The following is a 22,349-nucleotide window of genomic DNA, read 5'->3' as shown; positions in this document are numbered from 1 at the left end:
GATTCATTGGAAGCCTCATGTAGGGCAGCTGTCACAGGGTCTGTAATACATAGACATGCTTGGCTAAAAGAGCAAGCTCTACCAGAACATGTCAAGGCAAAGTTATTGGATGCTCCATTGCAGAAAGATGTGTTATTTGGTGTCAAAGCAGAGGAAGTTTTAAAGAAAATGGAAGAAAAGGCAACATCTATGCAGACTGTTAAAAATTTTTTACAGGTACAACCTCCTCGTTTCAGCAGAAACTGGCCATCAAAAAACTGGTCCTTTCCTGCATCAGTCAGACCCCAAAGGGGTAGGTACAGACGCCCTAGGGGCAGAGGCTAGCCACAAGGTTCTTTCAGGCCTAGGCAATGGCATACAACAACTCAAAGAGGTGAAGACGAAAGATCTCAACCCTTCAGGAAACAAACACAATGACTTCCCTCTTCGCCTGCCAAGCAAAATTGCCCTGGCAGCACCTTTGGGAGGAAAACTGGCTCTATTTCCACGAAATTGACGCATCATAACAAAGGACAAATGAGTTATGGATATTATTACCCGAGGCTACAGATTTCATTTCCACACTTTACCACGGATGAGAGGCATGCCAAATCTGCCCCCAAACCAATGGACAGAGGCACAAACGCAAATTTCAGCTCTATTGGATATGAAAGCAATTCAAAAGGTACCCACAAAGGAGCAAGGTCAAGATTTTTACTCAAGACTATTCCTAGTACCAAGAAAGGACAAAGCCTGGAGACACATTTTAGATCTCTCAGTTCTAAGCACATACCTGGAGGTACCCAAATTCAAAATGCTCACACTACAGCAGCTTCTTCCCATGCTGGGCAAGGAGTCTTGGCTAGTAATGTTGGACCTCAAAGAGGCATACCTGCATGTCCCTATCAGACAAGATTGCAGAAGATACCTCAGATTTTTGGCAGATACAACGCATTATCAATTCTCTGCATTGCCCTTTGGCTTATCTACTGCGCCCATAGTATTTACGAAATGCCTGGCATCAGTAATTGCATACTGCAGACAACGAGGAATACAAATTTATCCATATCTGGACGACTGCCTGATCCTAGCGGACAGCAAGGACATTCTGTTGCAGCATCTGGCATTTGTAACAAAGCTGCTAAGTTGCCTAGGGTACACAGTAAACAAAAAGAAGTCAAAGCTAATACCCTCACAGCAGATAATATTCCTGGGTGCCAGCTTAAATACAATGGCCCAGATGGCTTACCTCATGCCAGACGAACAAAAACAACTGACTCAATACTTCAAAAAGATGGCAACTTTCACCCAGCTCACTGCAAGGAAAATCCTGCAGGCATTGGGGTTCATGGCATCCTGTAGTCAACTAATCCCATATGCAGAGCTGCATATGAGGAAATTACAATGGTACCTGAAAAGTGTATGGACTCAACACAGTCACAGCCTCGAAACAAGTATACCTCTCGTTCCCTGCCTTCAAAAATAGTTCCTATGGTGGGCTCAAGCTCCGGCAAACCAAACTATGACAACAGATTCTTCATACTACGCCTGGGGAGCACACATGGCAGGACAGTGCATACAGGGCAAATGGTCTGCAAAACAAATGCATCTACACATCAACCAAAAGGAGATGCTAGCTGTGCAAAATGCACTGACAGCCTTCAAGGACCTCTTGCATCCAGAACAACTACTGATAAAGACAGACAACACCACAGTTATGTGGTACATAAACAGGGAGGAACACACTCCTACCCTTTATGCAGACAGGCGATGACCCTGTGGAACACAGCATTGACTTACCAAGTACAACTGCAAGCACAATTCCTGCCAGGAAAGAAAAACATATTGGCAGACAAATTAAGCAGAAATATGGCAGATCCTCACGAGTGGAGACTACACCCACAAGTATTTTCAATGATAACCCAAAGATGGGGACGCCCAGACATAGATCTATTTGCTTCCCCCATCAATTGCCAACTACAGAAATTTTGCACAAGGACTTACCATTCCCTAGCCTGGAAAGTGGACACCTTATCATTCAGTTGGACGGCATTGACAGTCTATACCTTCCCCCCACTACCTCTATTGACCAAGGTATTACTGAAAGTCAGATCAGACAGACCACAAATGATCCTCATTGCTCCGGACTGGCCACATCAGCACTGGTACCCATTACTAAGGAACTTGACTCACAGCCCTCCATGGATCTTACCCCAATTTCCACTACTGTTGACTCAGCAAAACTCTCAGATCCTTCACAGTCAGCTCAGGACTTTAAATTTAGCTGCATGGAGAATACCTTGAATTATCAATCAGCACTTCTCTCAAAGGACATCCTGAAAGTCATTTTGGAGGCCAGGAGGCCCAGCACCAGAAAAACTTACTCAGACAAATGGAAAAGATTTTGTGCATGGAACCAGGCTAAAGGCCAAAATCCTTGGAGACCAAGCATTCTTCACATACTGCAATACTTAACTGAGATGCTACACAAAGGCCTTTCTTTCTCATCCATTAAGATCCATGCTTCAGCTATTTCAGTTCAATATAACACAGATCCTCCCATTTTCTCACACCCTTTACTAAGGCAGTTTCTCAGAGGGGCTAAGAATATAAGACCCTACCGAAAACCCCCAACACCAGCTTGGGACCTTAACTTCGTTTTAGAAAAATTAACACTGCCTCCTTTCGAACCAGCCTTCTCAGCAGAACTACAATATTTGTCATGGAAAACAGCTCTGTTGCTGGCTATCACCTCAGCATGCAGGGTCTCAGAACTACCGGCACTTATGGCAGTGGAACCTTTCATCATTTCCCATCAGGACAGAGTCTCTTTACGAACTAACCCTACCTTTATGCCAAAGGTAGTATCCAGTGTGGCTTTAAATCAGACCATTCATTTACCCACCTTTTATCCAAACCCCCAGAATAAAGGAGAAAGACTCCTTCACTCCTTTGACATCCACAGACAGCTGTGTTACTATTTGGATAAGACAAAGACCTTCAGAAAATATGACCAACTCTTTGTATCCTATGCTGCAGGCTGACAAGGAAAGGCTGTTTCAAAACAGACTCCAAATGGATAGCACATTGTATCCGCTTTTGCTACTCTCACCATGGGAAAGCAGTGCCTGTTAATATTAGACCCCATTCTACCAGGGCTACACTACAACAACCTCAGCAGCCTTTCTCAGGGGGGTTCCAACCAAGGACATTCTAGAGGCAGTTACTTGGAGTTCAGTGCACACCTTTACCAATCACTATCACCTCCCTTTATACTCAAGAACCAGAGCTGGTTTTGCCACTGCAGTTCTGCAGGGCATCCTAGCTTCACCTAACCCAGTCTAGTACCAGCCACCCTTCCATAGCTTTGGGATTCAACCCAAGTGTGATGACTGCAGCAGTATAACACGATGAACATAGTACAGTTTTGTACCTACCATAAATGTAGATGTTCGAGTGTTCATACTGCTGCAGTCCTGGTTACCCTCCCACCATCCCCTCTACATAATCAGGGTGTTAGTTATAAGTCCATGTACATCTGTCATTTGGATGCATGTCTATATGGTGTATTTGCTTACAACTACTACTTTTGTTTATCTACTAAGATTTTTCTGCATAGTTACTTCTGTTGCCTTCCTACTTGGGGGCACCTGACATCTTGGGGGCACCTGACATCTGGGGCAAGAAAAACTGAAGAAAATGGCGTTGGCTACCTCTTTTATACCCCTGTCGCACTGATGTCAGGGAAGAAGCGACGACAACCGACGCCGGACCAAGACTTTGGGACTCTGCCGACTGCGGGACCACCTGACAGCAGGACAACCCAAGTGTGATGACTGCAGCAGTATGAACACTCGAACATCTACATTTATGGTAGGTACAAAACTGTACTTTTCAACTGGATCTTATAGGATTTTATAGCCTCAAAACTATGGGGAGGGGTTAATATAATAATCATAACTTTATTCACCTTGTCACTGCTTGAGGGCAAACAAGATCTGAGGTAGTAAGGGAGCTGCATTATGGGTAGGGAAAAATGCCCACAAGCTTAGCTGAGAACCTCAAGCTTATGTAAAGGCCAAGACGAAGCCAATGGATTGGATCCGACCCACCAGTGATAATAAATTACGAAATGGACAACACACATGGAACATTATGGTAAGTACATAACTTCTTTTTTCTAGCCAATTTTTGATCATTCTGTGAGAAGGATTAGCTCTGTACAGAGTAATGCTGACATATGCAGATCATCTGTGGGAAGTTTATATATAAATCGTGAGAAGAGTATAGGTGAAAAAATTGAGCTTTGTAGTGCGGGAGAATGGGTAGAGTGGCTGAGTCGCACTTTAAAAAGCCTGTTGAGAAGAAGCGAGTCAAACACTTGACTTCCTTAAGGCCAATTCCTGCAGAGAACTGAGAATTTATTAATAGCTCGTGGTCTACTATGTCAAATGCTTTAGTAAGGTCTACAAAGAGGACTTCAGTTGGGTAAGTATGCCTCCTGTAAAGGTGTACAAAGCAGACATAGTACTTTTACAACACTAGGATCAATGTTGTTGGAAAAGATTGTGTGTTCCTGTAGGTAGTCCTTGAATTTGACAAAAAGAAAATAAGCCAGCACCCAAAATCCACATGTAGCCTTCCAACCAAAAACTTTATTCCATGACCAGTGAGGTCATACCGGTTTCGGCATAAGCCTTCCTCAGCAACCGCACATCAAAAAATATAAAGTTACTTATTCATTCACATGCCCTTTATATGCAATGTAGTACCGCCCTCTAGTGAATAAAAAATATGTATTACAAATTATAATACAAATATAAAAAAATTCATGAAGATTTACATTCATATCCCATAATTTCTACCTATACAGGAATAGAGAACAATAATTCATTACAAAATTTATAATTCATTGCAAGATTTGTTCAAAATTGGTCATTCAGCCCGGGTGAAAATAAGGCTCCCAATTTGATTATCCACATTTTTTCTTTGTCCGTTAATAATTCATGTAATACATGCAGTGGTGGTGCTGCGGTAGCGCATTCGCCTCACAGTAAGACATTGTCCTGTTCGATTCTTAGCTAGAGCGTCTTCTGTGTGGAGACATGCGTGAATGGGCATACCTTCGTTGAAGGTTGTGCGTCAGGGATGGCAACTCGGCACGTAAAAATCTACTGCCAATCATTAGCAGACCGGAGTTCCGCTGTGGCAACCCCTAACCGGGAAAAGCCGAAAGACACAACAACAACAACATGAGCCTCATTATTTCTAAACCTGATACGGTCAATGACCGTGAAACTGAAAAACCCTGTTGAGTGTTTAAGTATATGTTTATATAAAGAACTTGAACCTTTCTTATTTCTAATGTCACTTAAGTGTTCACCGACCCTTATTTTAAAGGATCGGGAAGTTTGTCCCACATAAAATGCCTGACAGCTACATTGGGCTAAGTAAATGACTCAATTGGTACTGCAAATGGCAAAAAATGAAACATTATAAACATGTGGAGAATTGTGAGATGTGAAACTATCTGACTTTAACGCTCTTGGACAATAAGAGCAATGGCCACATGGATAACAACCCAATGTCAGTTCTCCAGTTATTGTTGTTTGTATAGTTGAGTTGGGAAGATGGTTATGCACCCTTTTGTAATGACTAAATAAGGATCTCAATGACCGCCCCTTCCGAAAAGAATAAGAACATCGATCCCTAATATAATATTTTAAGGTATCATCTGACTTTAATAAATGCCAATGTCTTTGAATGATGTTCATAAAACTCCTAGTATTTCTGCCATAAGTGGTGACCAATCTAAGCTCCTGTGATTTATTTGTATCCTTGACATGATATGACAACTGTGATCTAGCTTGTTGATTGGCGAACCGACTGGCCCTAGTGATGTCACCCGCTTGATATCCCCTGTTCTTAAATCTAGATATTAGTTCCTGTCGATGATAGGCGTGCGTGGGGGAATCAGAAAAAATTCTCCTGATATGGAGAAATTGTGATTTGGGGATATTCCTGATGACATGTTGTGGGTGGAAGCTTGTAGCATGTAGCAGGTCGTTGAACTGAGGAAACTTTCTAAATACCTCACTCTCCAAAGTGTCCAGTTCTGTTCTTGACTTACTGTACGTTAACTTAAATTCCACACCCCACTTATTGCAATTCTAATACTCCAGAAATTCAAGCAAGAATTCCTCTTCTGGTCTCCACACCAACCATCAAGATATCTCCTCCAAATATCCATTTCATTCATATAGATGTTATGATTGATGTCATAAATCAATTGTTCCTCCACGTACGCCATAAACAAGTCCGCATACATGGGGGCAAAAGAAGCCCCCATAGCAGTACCTTGAATCTGCCAAAAACACCTATCTTTGTAATAGAAAACATTATGTGTCAGTACCAATTCTGCCATACAAATCAGAAGGGTGTTGAAACCTGGTTTGTACTTATTTGCCCAATCTAACCAATATTGCAAAGCGATAAGTCCTGCCCAATGGGGGGATATTAGTATACAAGGAGGTGACATCCAAAGTGCATAGGAGCCAGTCTGGTTCTAATTGCATATCTGATATGATGGCAAGAAACTGAATTGTATCCTGTATCCTCGCCCGTATCAGTGATAACAAAAGTTTCAGATGTAGTGTGAGAAATTCCGACAAAGGCTCAGTCAAAGAGTCTCTGCCAGAAACAATCGGTCAACCAGGCGGTCTATTGGGATCCTTATGGATCTTGGGCAGGAAATAGATGTATTGTTTTTTAGGATAATCGACCTTGAGATAACAGGCATCCTGAGTAATAATGCCCTCCTCTTCTGCTAAATTCAAAAATTGATCAGTATATCTTGTTTGAACTTACTAGTTAGATCAATGAACATTTCCTGATAATGAGATTTGTTAAGTAATTGTCACTCAGCCTCTGCTTCATAATCAGCCAAATTCTCAACCACCACTGCCCCACCCTTAACTGCCAACAAAATGGCAATCTCATGATTCTTAACAAGATTTTCCACACATAATTTTTGCTGTTTGTTAAGATTATCCTTGATCATATTATACTTGCTTAAATGTAAATGTAAATCCTTGAGAACCTCATTTTGAAAAGACTGTACAATGGGTGACATTGGTGGCTTGAATTGTGAAGATCTGAAATGGAAATCTGCAGGGCCAGATGGACCCCCCTTTTCCCCCTCAAAATTGTGAAAAAACAATTTTAAATTGAGAGTACCACAAAAATTAACATCTTGTGCAAAATGATGCTCTTGAACACAAAAACCTGGCACTTAACTCATACCTTTATTTAAAACTTGAAGTTGTTGCTCATTATATATAACAGAAGATATATTATGCACATTATTCACCTCAGTATTCAAATTTTGGTCGTGTTCTGAAGAATCTCCCCAAGATCCATGATGTTTTTTGTTTCCTACCCCCTCGTCTCTGAGATTTGTGGTTAAAGGGTTCCCCCATCTCAAACTATGCTCCAAATTGTTCCTCTTGGGAACTGGTGAGAGACTGGTGTGGCCATCCTCCCAATCTGTGTTTGATAATGATTCATCATCAGATGTAGCAGACTCCCTGTCCCTTTTCTTCAATATAGACTTGGGTCGAAAGACCCTAGATTTTTTAGGATTTTGGACAGGTGTGATGAATTCGACCCTGGGACGCACCTCAAAAGGCTTACCTCTATCGTAATCCCCCACATCACGAGCAAACTTCTTGATTTTTCTTTCCTTTAACCCAGAACCCAGTTCCAACAAATCCTTACCAAGTTTGTCAATACAAGTGTTATAACATGGGAGTAATAAAAACTCCTCAAATCCTTTACTTGCACTTAAAACCCGAGTAGTTTGTTCCTCCACCTTCCTCTCATAATAATTAGTCAATATGTTCACAAAAGTCATGAAGGCCTCTTGTTGTGCCTCAGACCATTGGGCCAAAAGGCACTCATCTGGTTCAGCAACCATAGGTTGCAACCTTATTCTTAATCCCCATGTGGCAATTTTACTCCATTGGTATGCCCTAAACAGCCTGAGGTGCCACACATTTTTCTTAAGAGTGGTAAGATTTTTCATCAGCTTCATAAAGGCAGGTCTATAATCCTGAGTGGGGTCCTGAACTCCAGAGCCATTGTTAACATTGCCTGACCCCAGGCCAAAAATACCCAAATCCCCAGAGTCTGATGAAAGACCCTTAATAAGGGTTGCCAAATCCATCATTGACCAAAAAAAATTTTTAACTAGAGAAAAACCACTGTCCACAATAGTCAAATTGGAGTATCGCTTCTAGACCATCATATATTATAGATGCCCTAAATTTTACAAACTCAATATATAATTGAAATGTAATTCTCTTCACAAATACAAGGCATCAAACAATGGCCAACGTGGGTACAATAATAGCCAGTATATATCACCCCAAAACAGGGCACCAGGTTGCTTAGTGTCAATAATAATTCAAACAATATTTTGTTGAAAAACAAATCAACAAACCAAAAATAATTGTAGTATAGTGCTTACTTGGCACTTCCATCAATCCACTTGAACAACCTGTACCTGCTAAGTCGCCCAAAAGGCCAAAAGATAAGCCCCAAATATCGACTGTAACAGTGCATAAACCAAAAAAATTTGACCTTGTGGAGAACAGGACTGTAGTCCATCAACATCCTCCTTTGAAGCCATCTCTGCCACTGGTTTAATGTCCATGGTTGAATAGCTTGCCTGCCCATCATCTAAATTTGCTGGCTATTGGGTACTGAAGAATTTGCAATGCAGTGCCCTCTATCTATTAGCCTCTGTCTCCTTGCATTGCATGCAGAGCTCCAAACACTTAGTTGTAGTAAAACACGTCTGGTCTTTCACAAGGATGGCATACCCTGCATGCACTTGCCTAGAGCCATCCACTACCTCAGGGGACCTGTCAGTGATGCCAGTCACAATTATGTTCGCATTGTAGAAGTTTTCTGTTGCTTCCATAAGAGTAACTGATAGACTTTGTCACTAGGTTCCATGATTGTATGAATTCAAAAAAAAAAAAAAAAAAATAACACTATGATCTCCTCCTGAAAAGGTGTTGAAACAAAACAGTGAAACTTCCCACTGCATTTACCTGTTGTGTATCTGCTTGACTTAATGTTGCCTACATGAGCTCACAGTACGTTAATTTTATTCCTTTCCACACATGGGAAATAACCTGTTTTCCATGACAGTGGGTAGTTGTACAGCATGGACTTCATCACAAAATAAAATTTCATGAGCACGATGGGTAGCAGGGGGTGTGCATTTGTTTTTTGCGTGTGTCTCATAGTTGGTCAGCTGAAAAGGTTTAGCAGAAAGAAGTTTTGCTGAATTCCATTTTCTCCACTGTTTCCCCTCCCAGGAAAAAAAATTACTTGACTTTCACCCAAAGTGCTTTCTGTGAAACATTTCCTGAGTTTTTATTGTCAGGGAAAGTGGTGTTGATCTGTTGACACAGACTCATTTCTTATACTGGGTAGAAACTGGTGATGTGCACTTCACTGAAAGTAAGCGATTATACATTTTGTGAGCAGAACAAGTTGCAGTAGTGAATGTTCTTCGTGTTTCACTGTTGCAGTCATTACATTTGGGTAATCTGCTGGCAGGTTGCCCTCAGTCGGCCTGAATAACAAAGTCTTGGGTCCTGCGTCGGTTGCTGTCTCCTCTTCCATGACGTCAGGTCGTCAGGGGTATAAAACATGTAGCCGACGCCATTTTATTTAGTCTTTCTTGCCATGTGGTGCCTGAAGCAGAAGCAGTTCGCAAGTGCCTGTCGGCCGACTCCTGAAATTTTCGCATTCGAGTTTCAGAACCGAAGTCTTCAAACTAAAGCTAAGTACCCCGTTGGGGAAATTTTTCTTGCTCCTTACCGATGTCAGTAAAAGTTAGTAATTGCATTACTTGTGGGAAGCAAATACCTCAAAAGGATTTTCATTTGTACTGTATTCCTTGCCTAGGCCCAGATCATAACATGCCTTGCTGTCGGTTTTGTGCTAGATTTAACCAATGCACTATTAAGCATCAGTATATTTTTGCTTCTAAATATTTTGGATCAAGATTTAATTATCCTGAAATGTCATCGATTAGCAATCCGACTACAGGAGTTCACAAAAAAACGCAAAGAAAAAGACAGAGACAGACCGTCGAGGTCCAAAACCGACAACGAAGCTTCTCCTAAGCCAGTCGCCGGTACTCAGTGAGGTACTTTCGCAGCCCCTGATACCTGCTACTTTTGAGTCGCAGGCCTCTACCGAGACCCATTCGGAGTCCGGTATGCCGCGAGATTCTCAGAGTATTGAACCCGCGGATGTCTCTCCCTTGGATGGGTCCAGAGCCGCTGAGCAGGCACCGGCTTCTGAGTGTGTTTTAAGGCCTCAACATTTTTATATTAAACCGCCAGCCTCAAAAAACAAGGTCAAAAACATCTTCTATGTCTAAAAAACTGACCCATGAGCCCACGTGCTCAGGCCCCTATGCCTAAAAAACAGATAATCAAAATGGCTGAGGACTTAATTACCTTGATCAGGGGTTCCCAACCCCCCCCGCTAAGAGGCCTAGGCAAGGCACTGATTATGAATCTTCAGATCAGGTTTCCATTTCTTCTGATTCCTCTTCTGATCAGGAATTTTCTATTCCACCCTATGAGGATTCTGATGAAGAGGAATCCATCCCACCTGCATCTACTCCTGAGGGTTACTCTTTTGGAGAGACTTTGAGGGAACATTTTCACTGGGAGAGTCGGGACTTCTCTGAGTGAAAAAAGAGGCTTAGGGATTTCCTTCTTCTTCCTCAGCATAGACCTTTGGCAATACTTCCTGTATTAGACATTGCTGATGATGTGTTTTCGGAATCAAGCATGGCTCCTGATTCCCTCCCTCCGGCTCCTAGTAAGCCAGACAGATATTACAGGATTCCTGACTCCCACAAATTTCTATTCAAAAATCCTTCTGCTGATCCTGAGACTATTTCTCAAGGTCCCAAGGGTGTAAAGGCCTCTACAGCCAAAAATCCTACCCCCTCTGATAGAGATTCCAGGGGGCTGGATAGATGGGGAAATAAAGTTTATAAGTCTGCAACCTTGGCAATCAGGGCCTTAAACTGCCAGTTTCATATGCTTAAATACCAACAGCATGTTATGGGCTTACTGAAACCGAAAATTATGTTGATTTCTGATTGTGTGGAAAATAGAGTTACAGGAATTGTTGCATTCAGCAGAACAGGTTGGAAAGCATACTTTGCAATGTGGTTTTGATTCCTTGGAGGCCTCTTGCAGGGTGGCAGTTACTGGATCTGTGATTAGAAAGCATGGCTGGCTCAAGGAGCAAAATCTGCCTGATCATGTTAAAGCTAAATTGTTGGATGCCCCCTTGCAGCATGATACTCTGTTTGGTAATAAGGCAGAAGAGGTTTTAAAGAAAATGGAAGACAAAGCTAAATCTATGCAAGCTGTAAAAGATTTCTTGCAAGTGCAGCCACCCAGGTTCAGTAGACACTGGCCTACTAAAAATTGGTCCTTTCCTGTGTCCACTCAAGGCAAATCCATGCACTCAAAAGGCTCCAGATACCAGTCACAGGGTTCTTACAGGTCAAAGCAATGGGGTGCCTCCACCTCCAAATCTGGAGGAAACATAGCACAACCCTACAGTAAGCAGTCTCAATGACTTTCCACTACCATCACCAAGCACTTATCTTTTGGCAGCCCCCTTGGGGGAAAACTAGCACTTCATGCTCAAAATTGGCAGTTAATTACCCAGGGCATGTGGGTATTAAACATAGTATCCCAGGGGTACAGATTTCCTTTCCATACTTTACCAGTTCCAAATGGATAGCCAGATCTGCCACAAAATCAGTGGGCAGAGGCTCAGAAACAAGTTATGTCCTTCATGGGTATGGGGGCTATTCAACCGGCACCAGAAAAGTAAAGGACAAGATTTTTATTCAAGACTTTTCTTGGTACCAAGAAAAGACAATTCTTTGCGTCCAATACTGGACTTAGCGATTTTTAACACGTTCCTGGACATTCTAAAATTCAAAATGCCGCCTTTACAGCAGCTACTGCCTATGCTGTGCAGGAATGCTTTGTCAGTGACTCTAGACTTAATAGAGGCACACCTGCATATCCCAATAAGAGAACCATGCAGAAGATACCTCCGCTTCAAGGCAGTTTTTTTGCATTACCAATACTCTGCACTGCCCTTTGGCTTATCTACTGCGCCCAGGGTCTTTACAAAGTGCCTGGCACCCATAATTGCATTCTGCAGACAAAGAAGCATACACATTCATCCTTATCTGGACAACTGTCTCATTCAAGCAGAGGACAAGGACACTCTTCAACATCTGGCATTTGTAAAAAGACTTCTAGCATGCCTAGGGTACACCATAAACGAAAAGAAATCCCAACTGGTACCCTCTCAAATAATTACATTCCTGGTTGCAAGCTTGAATACAACTACCCAGATGGCTTACCTTACACCAGACAAACAAAGGCAACTGACTATATATTTCAAACAGATGGCAACAAGACAAATTCTGCAGGCTTTGGGTTTCATGGCTTGCTGCATTCTACTAATTTCATATGCGAGACTGCATATGAGGAAACTACAATGGTATCTAAAAAGTTTATGGAGTCAACATTGTCACAGTCTGGAAACAATGATTCCTCTCATTCCCTGCCTACAACAGGAGTTTTTTTGGTGGGCAGAAATATGTCACCAGAACAAGGGACAGTCTTTCACTCTACCCCCTGCCACCCAAACCCTAACTACAGATGCATCGGACTATGCTTGGGGGGCCCACCTGGTGGGAAGATGCATTCAGGGCATATGGAGCCCAAACCAACTGCATCTGCATATCAACCAGAAAGAGATGCTAGCTGTTCAGAATGCCCTGACAGCTTTCAAGGACATACGTCATCCAGGACAACTACTGATAAAGACGGACAACACCATGGTTATGCGGAACATAAACAAGCAGGGGGTACACATTCCTACCCCCTTTACAGACTAGCCATGGCATTGTGGGACACAGCCTTGACTTACCAAGTACATCTTCAAGCTCAATTCCTGCCAGGAAAACAAAATACTCTGGCAGACGACCTAAGCAGAAATCTTATGGACCCTCACGAGTGGAAACTGGATCCACAAGTCTTCAGCATGATAACACAGAAATGGGGGAGCCGAGACATAGATCTATTTGCCTCTCCCCAAAGTTATCAACTGGACAAATTCTGCACAAGGACTTATCACAGACAAGCATGGAAAGTGGATGCCTTATCCTTCAGTTGGAAAAACCTATCAGTCTACGCCTTTCCTCCTCTGCCTCTTCTCCCCAAGGTCTTACTAAAGGTCAGACAGGAAAAACAAAAAATGATCCTAATTGCCCCGGACTGGCCTTGCCAGCACTGGTACCCAATTCTAAGGAATATGTCTCAACTCCCCCCTTGGTACTTGCCTCAAATACCTTATCTACTGTCTCAGCAGAGCAGTCAAATGCTGCACACTCAGCTCCAAACTCTGAACCTGGCAGCATGACTGATCATGTAATTATTCAAACTACACCTCTCAGTAAATCTGTGATGGATGTCATTTTGGAAGCCAGAAGGCCTAGTACTAGAAAATCTTATGCTGATAAATGGAAGAGATTCTGTGCTTGGAACCAAGCACAAGGAGCGGACATAGTAAAACCAAATATTCTTCAGATTTTACAATACTTGACTGAGATGCTTGACAAGGGCCTATCTTTTTCTTTAATAAAAATCCATGCCTCTGCCATGTCGGCTCATTACAGCACGGAGCCTCCAATCTTTTCTCATCCTCTGCTAAAACAGTATCTTACAGGGGCCAAAAATTTAAGGCCTCCCAGAAGATCACCAACTTCTGCATGGGACCTCAGTTTTGTGCTGGGGAAACTCACCCTGCCTCCTTTTGAGCTAGTAGCTACTGCGGATATAATTTTTTTATCTTGGAAAACAACTTTCCTTTTGGCAATCACTTCAGCAAGAAGGGTTTCAGAACTACAGGCCCTCATGGCTGTGGAGCCTTTTATTACATTTTACCCGGACAGGGTGTCCCTCAGGACCAATCCTTCCTTTATGCCTAAGGTGGTATCCAGTGTGGCTCTTAACCAAACTATTTACCTGCCAACATTTTACCCAAATCTGCAGAACAAGGGGGAGCGGATTCTGCATTCATTGGATGTACACAGATAACTAAAATTCTACTTAAACAGGACCAAATCTCTAAGAAAGTCTGAGCAACTACTGATGGCATTTGCTGCAGGATCAGAGGGGAAGGCTATATCAAAGCAGACTATTTCTAAGTGGATAAGCCACTGCATTCATTTCTGCTAATCAGGTCACATTCCACCAGGGCTGCCTGTACCTCAGCAGCTTTTCTCAGAGGAGTTCCAACCAAAGACATTCTAGAAGCTGCTACTTGGAGCTCTGTTCATACTTTTACAAAGCATTATCATTTGCCTCTCTTCTCTAAGTCCAGGGCAGGCTTTGCCACTGCAGTTCTGCAGGGCCTTATAGCCGCTCCTAATGCTATTTAGTTCCATCCTCCCGTCCATAGCTTTGGGAGTCTACCCAAATGTAATGACTGCAACAGTGAAACACAAAGAACATAGTTCAGTTGTGTACACTTACCATAAATGTAGATGTTCGAGTGTATTCACTGTTGCAGTCCGGGTTACCCATCCCCCTTTTTTCTAGAACGTCTCTTTCCTTCACTATATTCTAAAGCCTTTCTGGTGTATTTTCTTTTAGATGAAGGTAAAGTTTATGTTGATAAAATTGCTGTTTTTATATATATATATATATATATATATATATATATATATATATATATATATATACACACACATACATTTTTTTTTTTTTTTTTTTGACATCTGGTGCAAGAAAAACTGAATAAAATGGTGTTGGCTGCATGTTTTATACACCCGACCTGACGTCATGGAAGAGGAGACCGCAACCAACGCAGGACCCAAGACTTTGATATTCAGGCCGACTGAGGGCAACCTGCCAGCAAATTACCCAAATGTAATGACTGCAACAGTGAATAGACTCGAACGTCTACATTTATGGTAAGTGTACACAACGGTACTTTCTTTGGGTATGCCTCCTCAGGGTCATTTTAGGATGCAATCAGTTTTGAGGGAGAGGTTCTCCAGCAGTTTTCTTCAAAGATTTCAGCAGGGGAGCTTTATGAGGCAACCACTGGTCTTCATTCCTATGATTTCAAAACTGCAAGAACTGCCACAACCTTTCCTTTTCACATATTCTTTTAGCCTATCCAAAACTAGGAAGAGAACATCTGCATAGCACTGCGCTTGGGATTCAAACTAGTACAACCAGCTCCAAGGTTGCACAACTGTGTGGCCAGTTTAACCGTGTGATGAACGAAATGGATTTTGGTTGTCCAAGTGTCACTGAGAAGTGTGTTTGATTTATAAATTAAAACTTTCAGTGTACTGTATTAATCTCTGCATTTGATATTTGTACTTTATTGTGCAGGCGATAGCTTGAAGCAGAATTTATTGACTCACTGTCAGGATTCCAAAAACTTTGCACTTAACTGCAAATGTCAGTTGTTGTCACTGACCTTAAGGCAGTATCGCTGATGGACCATTTTCAGTAGAGAACTGAATTACTGTGCTTGGTTGAACTGCCCTAGTTAACCAAATAAAGTAAATACCATTTACATATGAGACTACAATGCCCAAGCAGCAGAGAGTTTTGCTGTAAGTCTTCTTTAGGGTTTCATAGCCAGTGCCTGTCTCCATAGTTTAGATGTATAACTTGGTAGTCTAACCATATTCTATGAATTAAGGGAGACCGAAGTGGGGAAAATAATACAGTATTATTCCTTTCCTTTCCTTCCCTTCCTGCAGCCCCGTTCTGATATCTGCACTTCATCTGGCTTATGTATTCTGTTTTATTTTATTGAGCTGGTACCTTATAGGTATTAAATGGTGAGCATTTGTTCTGCGTGTGTTGAAGTGATCAGTTACTAGCCTAACAGGTCTTGCATTTACCAAAAGTTGAGAATGGAATTGGCTGTTTAGTGAGTAAAGCTTCACTGATAAGTCATACCTAGAGTGATGCATTTTATGAATGCTTGCCACAGTGAAAAACATAGATGTTGTAACATTATCTTGACAGAAACATCTGTTCTGTGTTGCTTCCTGTACTTGGAGTGGTAGCATACACTAACTTTAATCTTACATGTTGTGGAAATACGCAAAGTACTTTTGGGTTGTCAAGTATCCATTGACGTAGAGGGATAAAGCTGTGACTACATTGTAGGTGACCTGAGTTTGAGTAGCAGCTCAGGTACTTCATAGAGTTGGCAAGAGGAAGGGATGAATGACATAGTATAACCAGCTTACCTTTCTTTGTTGTGAAAAATGTGGGGGCATGTGCTGAGGGTGCATGATCTTGTGATGGAGTACCTGGTGAAGACCAAAGGTTACTTAAGGAAGTGACACATTCTAGTTGCCACTTGTTATACACCAAAACCTAGATTACTGGGCATGTTTAATTAAATTTTTTAATGAGTATTTGCAGTGGTTTTTGGACCCTTTTCAGCCACGACTCTGGCCAGACGCAGTGTACAAATACAATGATGAATGATTAAAGAAATAGCATTCAGTACAATATGCAGTATTTTACAGTACAAAAGTATACTCATATATACACAGATGAGGCCTTTCAATTTGCAACCATTATAACAATGTATAGAGTACAGTACAATGAAGCGATAAATTGCAATATATGTACAAGTGTTATGTGCATTTGGGAATAAGTAGAGTTATAAGACAAGCATAATAATGCAAACGTGAAGATTATACAGTTAAATATAAGGTAGGTAGAGCTATTTAACATAATAGTAGGATGGTGTAGCGAGAGAGAGTGCTACGAAGAAAAGTGTCTGTAGACGGTGTTTAAAGGTGAAGGAGGCATGGAAGGGTTATAATTAAGGTGATATAGTGCTAAAGAGAATGTGTGTTGAGTCCACAAAATCGAAGGATTAAAGGAAGTGAAGTGTAAAAGAAAACGAAATAGGAGTTGTAGAGAGAGAAGAAGAAAAGAAGTGTGGATAAGTCCTATATAGGACAAGGTGTAATGGATGAGAAGAGACAAGGGAATATAGACATGATGGGATAGGTATGCATTTCTGGTCTGGAAAGAGAGAAGGAAAATTAAGGAGTAGAGAGTTGAGGGTTGATAGTATGTAGCTTAATATATTGAAGAAGGTAGTGAGAGTGTACACAAGCTTTTCATGATGTTATTACATAGTTGGCATTGTGGGTAATGAGGTTATATAGTTTTACCCTATGGCAGTAACATTGATTAATGTCTTGCAGATGTTGCTCTAGTTTCTTTCTAAATATCAAGAAATTTTTTTCATGGCCTGTGCCTTGGAGTTTTGGTTAAAACGGGAAAAAATCTCTTGCTACCTCAGTGATGGTGCCTCCAAGTTTTTCACCCTTGGTGAAGGGAGGATGAATGAGCCAGCTGTGATCAATAGAGAGACTGATGTTTAGTGTGGGGGAGGGCATCTAAGTTAGTGAAATAAGACTAGCCTTTTGTTGCTTTTTATATTGTAGAATGACAGTTTCTCTTGAATTCTGGTCTGTAGTTTGAAGAAACAATTAATATAAGCAAACTTACTCCATATTCTTCTCCTTTAGTACGTTGCACAAGTCATTGGTGGATCTTATGAAGCTGAAGCTTTGACAAAAGCACAGATGATGGCTTGAAGACGAATTCAAGAAATGACAAAACGGGCAAGATTCAGAAAACCTTACAATTATGTGCAAGGGTTGAGTATCGCTGAGAAAAACACAGTATGGCTGTTGAGTGTTAGCTGTCTTTGCTAAATGTAAACAGCTTCAAACTCATTGCCAGCTGTAGCTCAACCCTCCCCCAAGTTCACAAAATGATATGCACTCCAGATCTGCAGTACTGAGCTAAGGCTGAGCTTTGTACACTGAGACTTCAGCAAATCAGGGGCCATTGTATGCAGTTTGTGCATAGAAAACATTTAAGATTTGCAGATAGCAAGAGTGTTTTTTCCCTTTTCATTTTATTAAAAAGCTTTGCCCAGCCACATTCCAAGCAGGGGCCCTCACTGGCACCATGTCAGGTTACTGGTAACAGTGGCTTATTTGCTAAAGCAAGGCTAAAATAATGAAGCAAGCTAAATGCTCTCATTAATTACGCTTGAGGACAGAAGTTGAAAGCCTCTTTTTGAATTTCTTATTGCAACTGAGCTTATACTGGACAGCTGATTACAAAATGATACCAAGATGCTATGCATACTTTCTGAATCGCTTCCAAGGTCCAGTACCCTGCAATGTAAGGTTTATGCAGGTGGGTTTTCCATGTTAAGCCACAAGCTGAGGGAAGTTAGTATGTAAGCTCAAATGTGCAACTTAAAAAGCTGCACTTGTTTATGGGAAACTGAAGATAAATTTGGAGACGGAGGCGGGTGTAAATTAGATGTTTCATAGAGGCTTGGATGCCTTGGAGTGATATTTTGCAGAATTATTGAATGACTGTACTGAACAGTGTGTTAATCCTATTTCGCAGAGTACTTGACTAGGGGTTCCCAGTGAAGAGACCAAGACCCTTGAATTTATTTGGGTATTAGCTGAAGTGAAGACTTAATTACTATAACCTATATAGTAAGTATGTTGTACCATTTTGGCTGACTGATCTTTATACAGTGATGCATGGTGTCTTTTGTTTGTGCCAGTAACATGCAGGGATGAAGCCCTAACTCTGGCTCAGACAACTCCAGTTCAAGTAGCAGTTTGTGTGCTTGATGGTACAGGTAAGGGAAGATGGATGTGTCTGTCCTGAAGGCAAGCATCAATGGTCATTGTTCTTGTTACAGCCATTATGCCATTGGATGCCCTAGTCCCAGCTAGTGGGTGGAGGTGAGTCATGAGTGGAAGTTGGACCACAGATAGACATGGATGTGACCACCCAAATTGGAAATGGTAGGTCTTGTCAGAAGAAGGTGGAGAGGTGTACATGCGTATGACGTGGAGGTGAAGGCAGTTACTGTAGTGGTGCAAGTGTCACATTGTCTCAGGTGTGGGTTAGATTAATAAATAATGTTTGAATTAGTGGGATGGTGGCAGGAGCACTAGCTCCCCAGTGGCAGCTACTGGATGACCGTCTTTCTATGGGATCAGGCAGGATGCCTCTCCTTCAACCCCAGGAGACAAAAAGGCTCAAGTCTGTTTGGGGAGGACTTTGATGGTCAACAGGCATATATGGGGTAAGATGTTAAAAAAAAAAAAAAAAAAGAAAGAAAACTTGGTACCTTTCACTGATACAGAAGAAAAGGTCAGTATTGCATTGCTGTACATCTGATATTGATCATTATGTTTCCAAGTTTTATTAAGTTGTAGGAAAAGGTTATTTATATAACACTAGTTTATGATTGAGTAGTTTTATAGTACATTAAATTTACTGTTTAAGTAATTTAACTATCTTAGTATAGCTGCGCTATTTTTTTTATTTATTTGGCTATTGCTTCATGTTTTGACCTTTTTCTTAAGAGTTAGAACTGCAGGTTTGTAAGTTATGAACATTCTTTAGTAAGAAAGACCACCAGATAACTGACAATTGATTTAACAGCAGATTACTACTAGTTTTCATCTTCATTCACAATTTTAAAATTTTCAGGGGTCCCGACTTGATGACCAAAGAAGTGCACCACCTCCTGTAGCACCAAAGGGACCAACGGTTCCAGATGAAGACTTCTTTGGCCTTATTTTGCGTTGTCAGGGGAAAAGAATAGATGAACAGCGTGTCAATTTACCCACAGACCTGAAAAGATCTAACACCAGTTAAAATGACCATTAATGTACTTTTTTCTGTCTCTTAATCTAATGTAATTTAAATGTAGATTAGATGCATTGAAGAAGCTGTATTTTTGAATGCATCATTTATTTCATGTGGGTTGAAAAATGTACTGAACAGTTCTCCCATTCTGAATCTGGAAGTGGATCAGTACAACACAGAGATGCTCCCTGCTTCCACTGAGTGATTTTGAGCAAATGATTTCTTATTGATAAAAAAATTGATAATGGTGTGTAGCACTGAATAATTCACTGCATTCACTGCCGTTTCTTTGCAAGTGTGAGAGCTGCTGTTAACTTTATATTTAGAGTTTGTGCAGAAGAACCTGTTAGCCTTTACTGTGGTTCTTTTTTATCTCTGTATGTTAAGGTAAGCTAATGGTACTTTTAAATTTTAATTATTTAACACTTGATTTTTTTTTTTTTAAATCGTAATGTGTGTATTTAAATTTTAAGATCTTCAGGGACTGGCAAAGGACTGCAGTTTCCAGTTAAGATTTTTTTTGTATTGAAAAGATTCATTGAACTTTGTTGTAAATGTCACACATTGATAGAAAATGAGTATGCTTGTAAAATATTAAGATGCTATTTTTCCTGTCTGTTTTCATCATCCTTGTGAAACTGGAAGAGTGCTTTCCCTGTCAGTGTTCTGCTTGCAGGTATCATTGCTGACATCACATCATATGTTGATGAACAACACAGTGTGTTCCATCTTTGAATGAATTATGCTGTGGAAATCTTGGTGTCTTGCTCAGAAATTGGTAATAAAATTCAGTGAAAACCTGAGTCCCACACTTGACTTGTGTACCACATAAATTGTAACAGTTTTTGAACATAAATATTAAGCTGTAAAATGTAACTCCAGGAAACTGATTAGGTCAGTCTTGGAAAACTCTAGCTGTTTCACCGCAAGGGATGGTGCTATCCAGTGCTAGACCCACTTAGCATGTAAAATGTCTCAGGCTTAAGACAGGGTTTCACTCAATGGACCAGATTTGGTTTTCCCTGCTTGCTCAAACATAACCAGATCCCTCCAGTTTTTGTTTACTACTTCAGAGTTTGCAGGAATTGCTTTTGAATTTCTTGCTGTTCAAGTCTGTTTTTTCACTTAATGAAGATGATTTTGTTGAAATTTTTCATCTTTAACTGCTTTACATGACAGCTTCTGCAGAGAGTCAAATCCTTCCAGTGGATTTGCAGGTGAAGGCACTGGAAGAAATCCTAATAATGAAGATGACTGAGAAACGTGAGGCTCGTCTTTTTATTCTCATTATCAGTCTTCGGTGCCACGGCATTAGAGAAGGAAAGACAGGAATACAGAGAGTACTACCATCAGTGACAGGAGAGACCGACTGAGGCAGTCAGAAAGAGGCAGAGAAGTGGGCTTATCATTTTACCCTACCTGCTTTTCAGAGCAGATACAGAAGTAGCCTGTATGGACGCAGCTTAAGCCACCATTTGATCATTACTTGTTTGTGCTCACACTATTAGGGGTTGAAGGCACCTGCCTCAGGCCAGGAAATTATTGTGTTAGCTAATATCACTGTGGAAGCTAGGCTGTATGTTAGAGATATGTGTATGAGGCTACATTTGTTATCTTCCAGATTTTCTATGATGCTGTATTTGACATCTCCCAGATTTCTAAGCGAGTCACCAGATGTCTGGTTATGGTTTTCAGACACCATCACTATACTCTGATATTAGCAGTCCCCAGTCTTGGTTATGATCAGTTGGTGGGTATCCAGTGCCAGTATTCACGAGTAGCTTCTCTTGCAACTTTCCCAGCTCAGGTGACTGTGGGTGCAGGTATCACCAGACATTCCTCCTCTCGTGTATGAATTTGTTTACCAAGTGTCCAAGTAGGCATGTGGTTTACAGGCACTACCATACCCATACCAGGCACGGGTTTATTTGGCAGTGGCTAAGTAGGCAGTGAGTTCAGCACAGCAGACATTTGCCCAGTAAGCACCAACAATGACATCTGGGTGTAAAGCACCTTTCCATTTCACAGTGACTTATCAGGCATTGGTATCTCAGACGTGAATTACACAGATTCCAGTTTTACAAATGGTTGTGACATTTGTTCAAGTAGCCATAGACAGTACTTTACAGGTACCACCAGCTTACCAGACTTCATTCTTAAGGTTGGTTTGTCAGCCTTATGGTACTTGACTACTCAGTTACCCACCCCACAGGCTTTTCTGTTGCAGTTTCACAGTTGCCCAACAGTTGTCCATCTCAAGGCTTTGCCCATGCAGTTGCACAGCTGCCCAAAGTCATTGTATATCACTTTATGTTCATCCTATTGATCACTGCTGCAGTAGCCTTAGCTTTATGGGTTATATCCTACCAAGGATATAACAGCCAGTCAGACAGCTTTTGAACTTCAAGGCACCTTCCAAGCGTCCAAACTGCTTATCAACTCGAGATCAGGTGAACTGAGCTTGTCAGAAGAGAAATCGCTTGT

The 22,349-nt window shown here is 41.3% G+C and overlaps 1 protein-coding gene across 3 annotated transcripts in view; it reads left to right on the top strand.

Moving 5' to 3' along the window:
* GPSM2 (G protein signaling modulator 2) overlaps positions 1-20,668 on the top strand; it is a 1,691,855-nt gene extending 1,671,187 nt beyond the window's left edge. For all 3 annotated transcript variants that reach the window (XM_044086064.1, XM_044086062.1, XM_044086063.1), the window contains one exon: positions 19,707-20,668. In XM_044086064.1, coding sequence (XP_043941999.1) covers positions 19,707-19,874 — 168 coding nt within the window. In that variant the 3' untranslated portion in view covers positions 19,875-20,668. The remainder of the gene's footprint in view (positions 1-19,706) is intronic.
* The last annotated feature ends 1,681 nt before the right edge of the window (positions 20,669-22,349 follow it).

The sequence above is a fragment of the Protopterus annectens genome, chromosome 10.part0, assembly GCF_019279795.1.
Source record: "Protopterus annectens isolate FY-2018-M chromosome 10.part0, PAN1.0, whole genome shotgun sequence".
NCBI lineage: Eukaryota > Metazoa > Chordata > Ceratodontiformes > Protopteridae > Protopterus > Protopterus annectens.
This window is presented reverse-complemented; position numbering and strand designations above follow the sequence as displayed.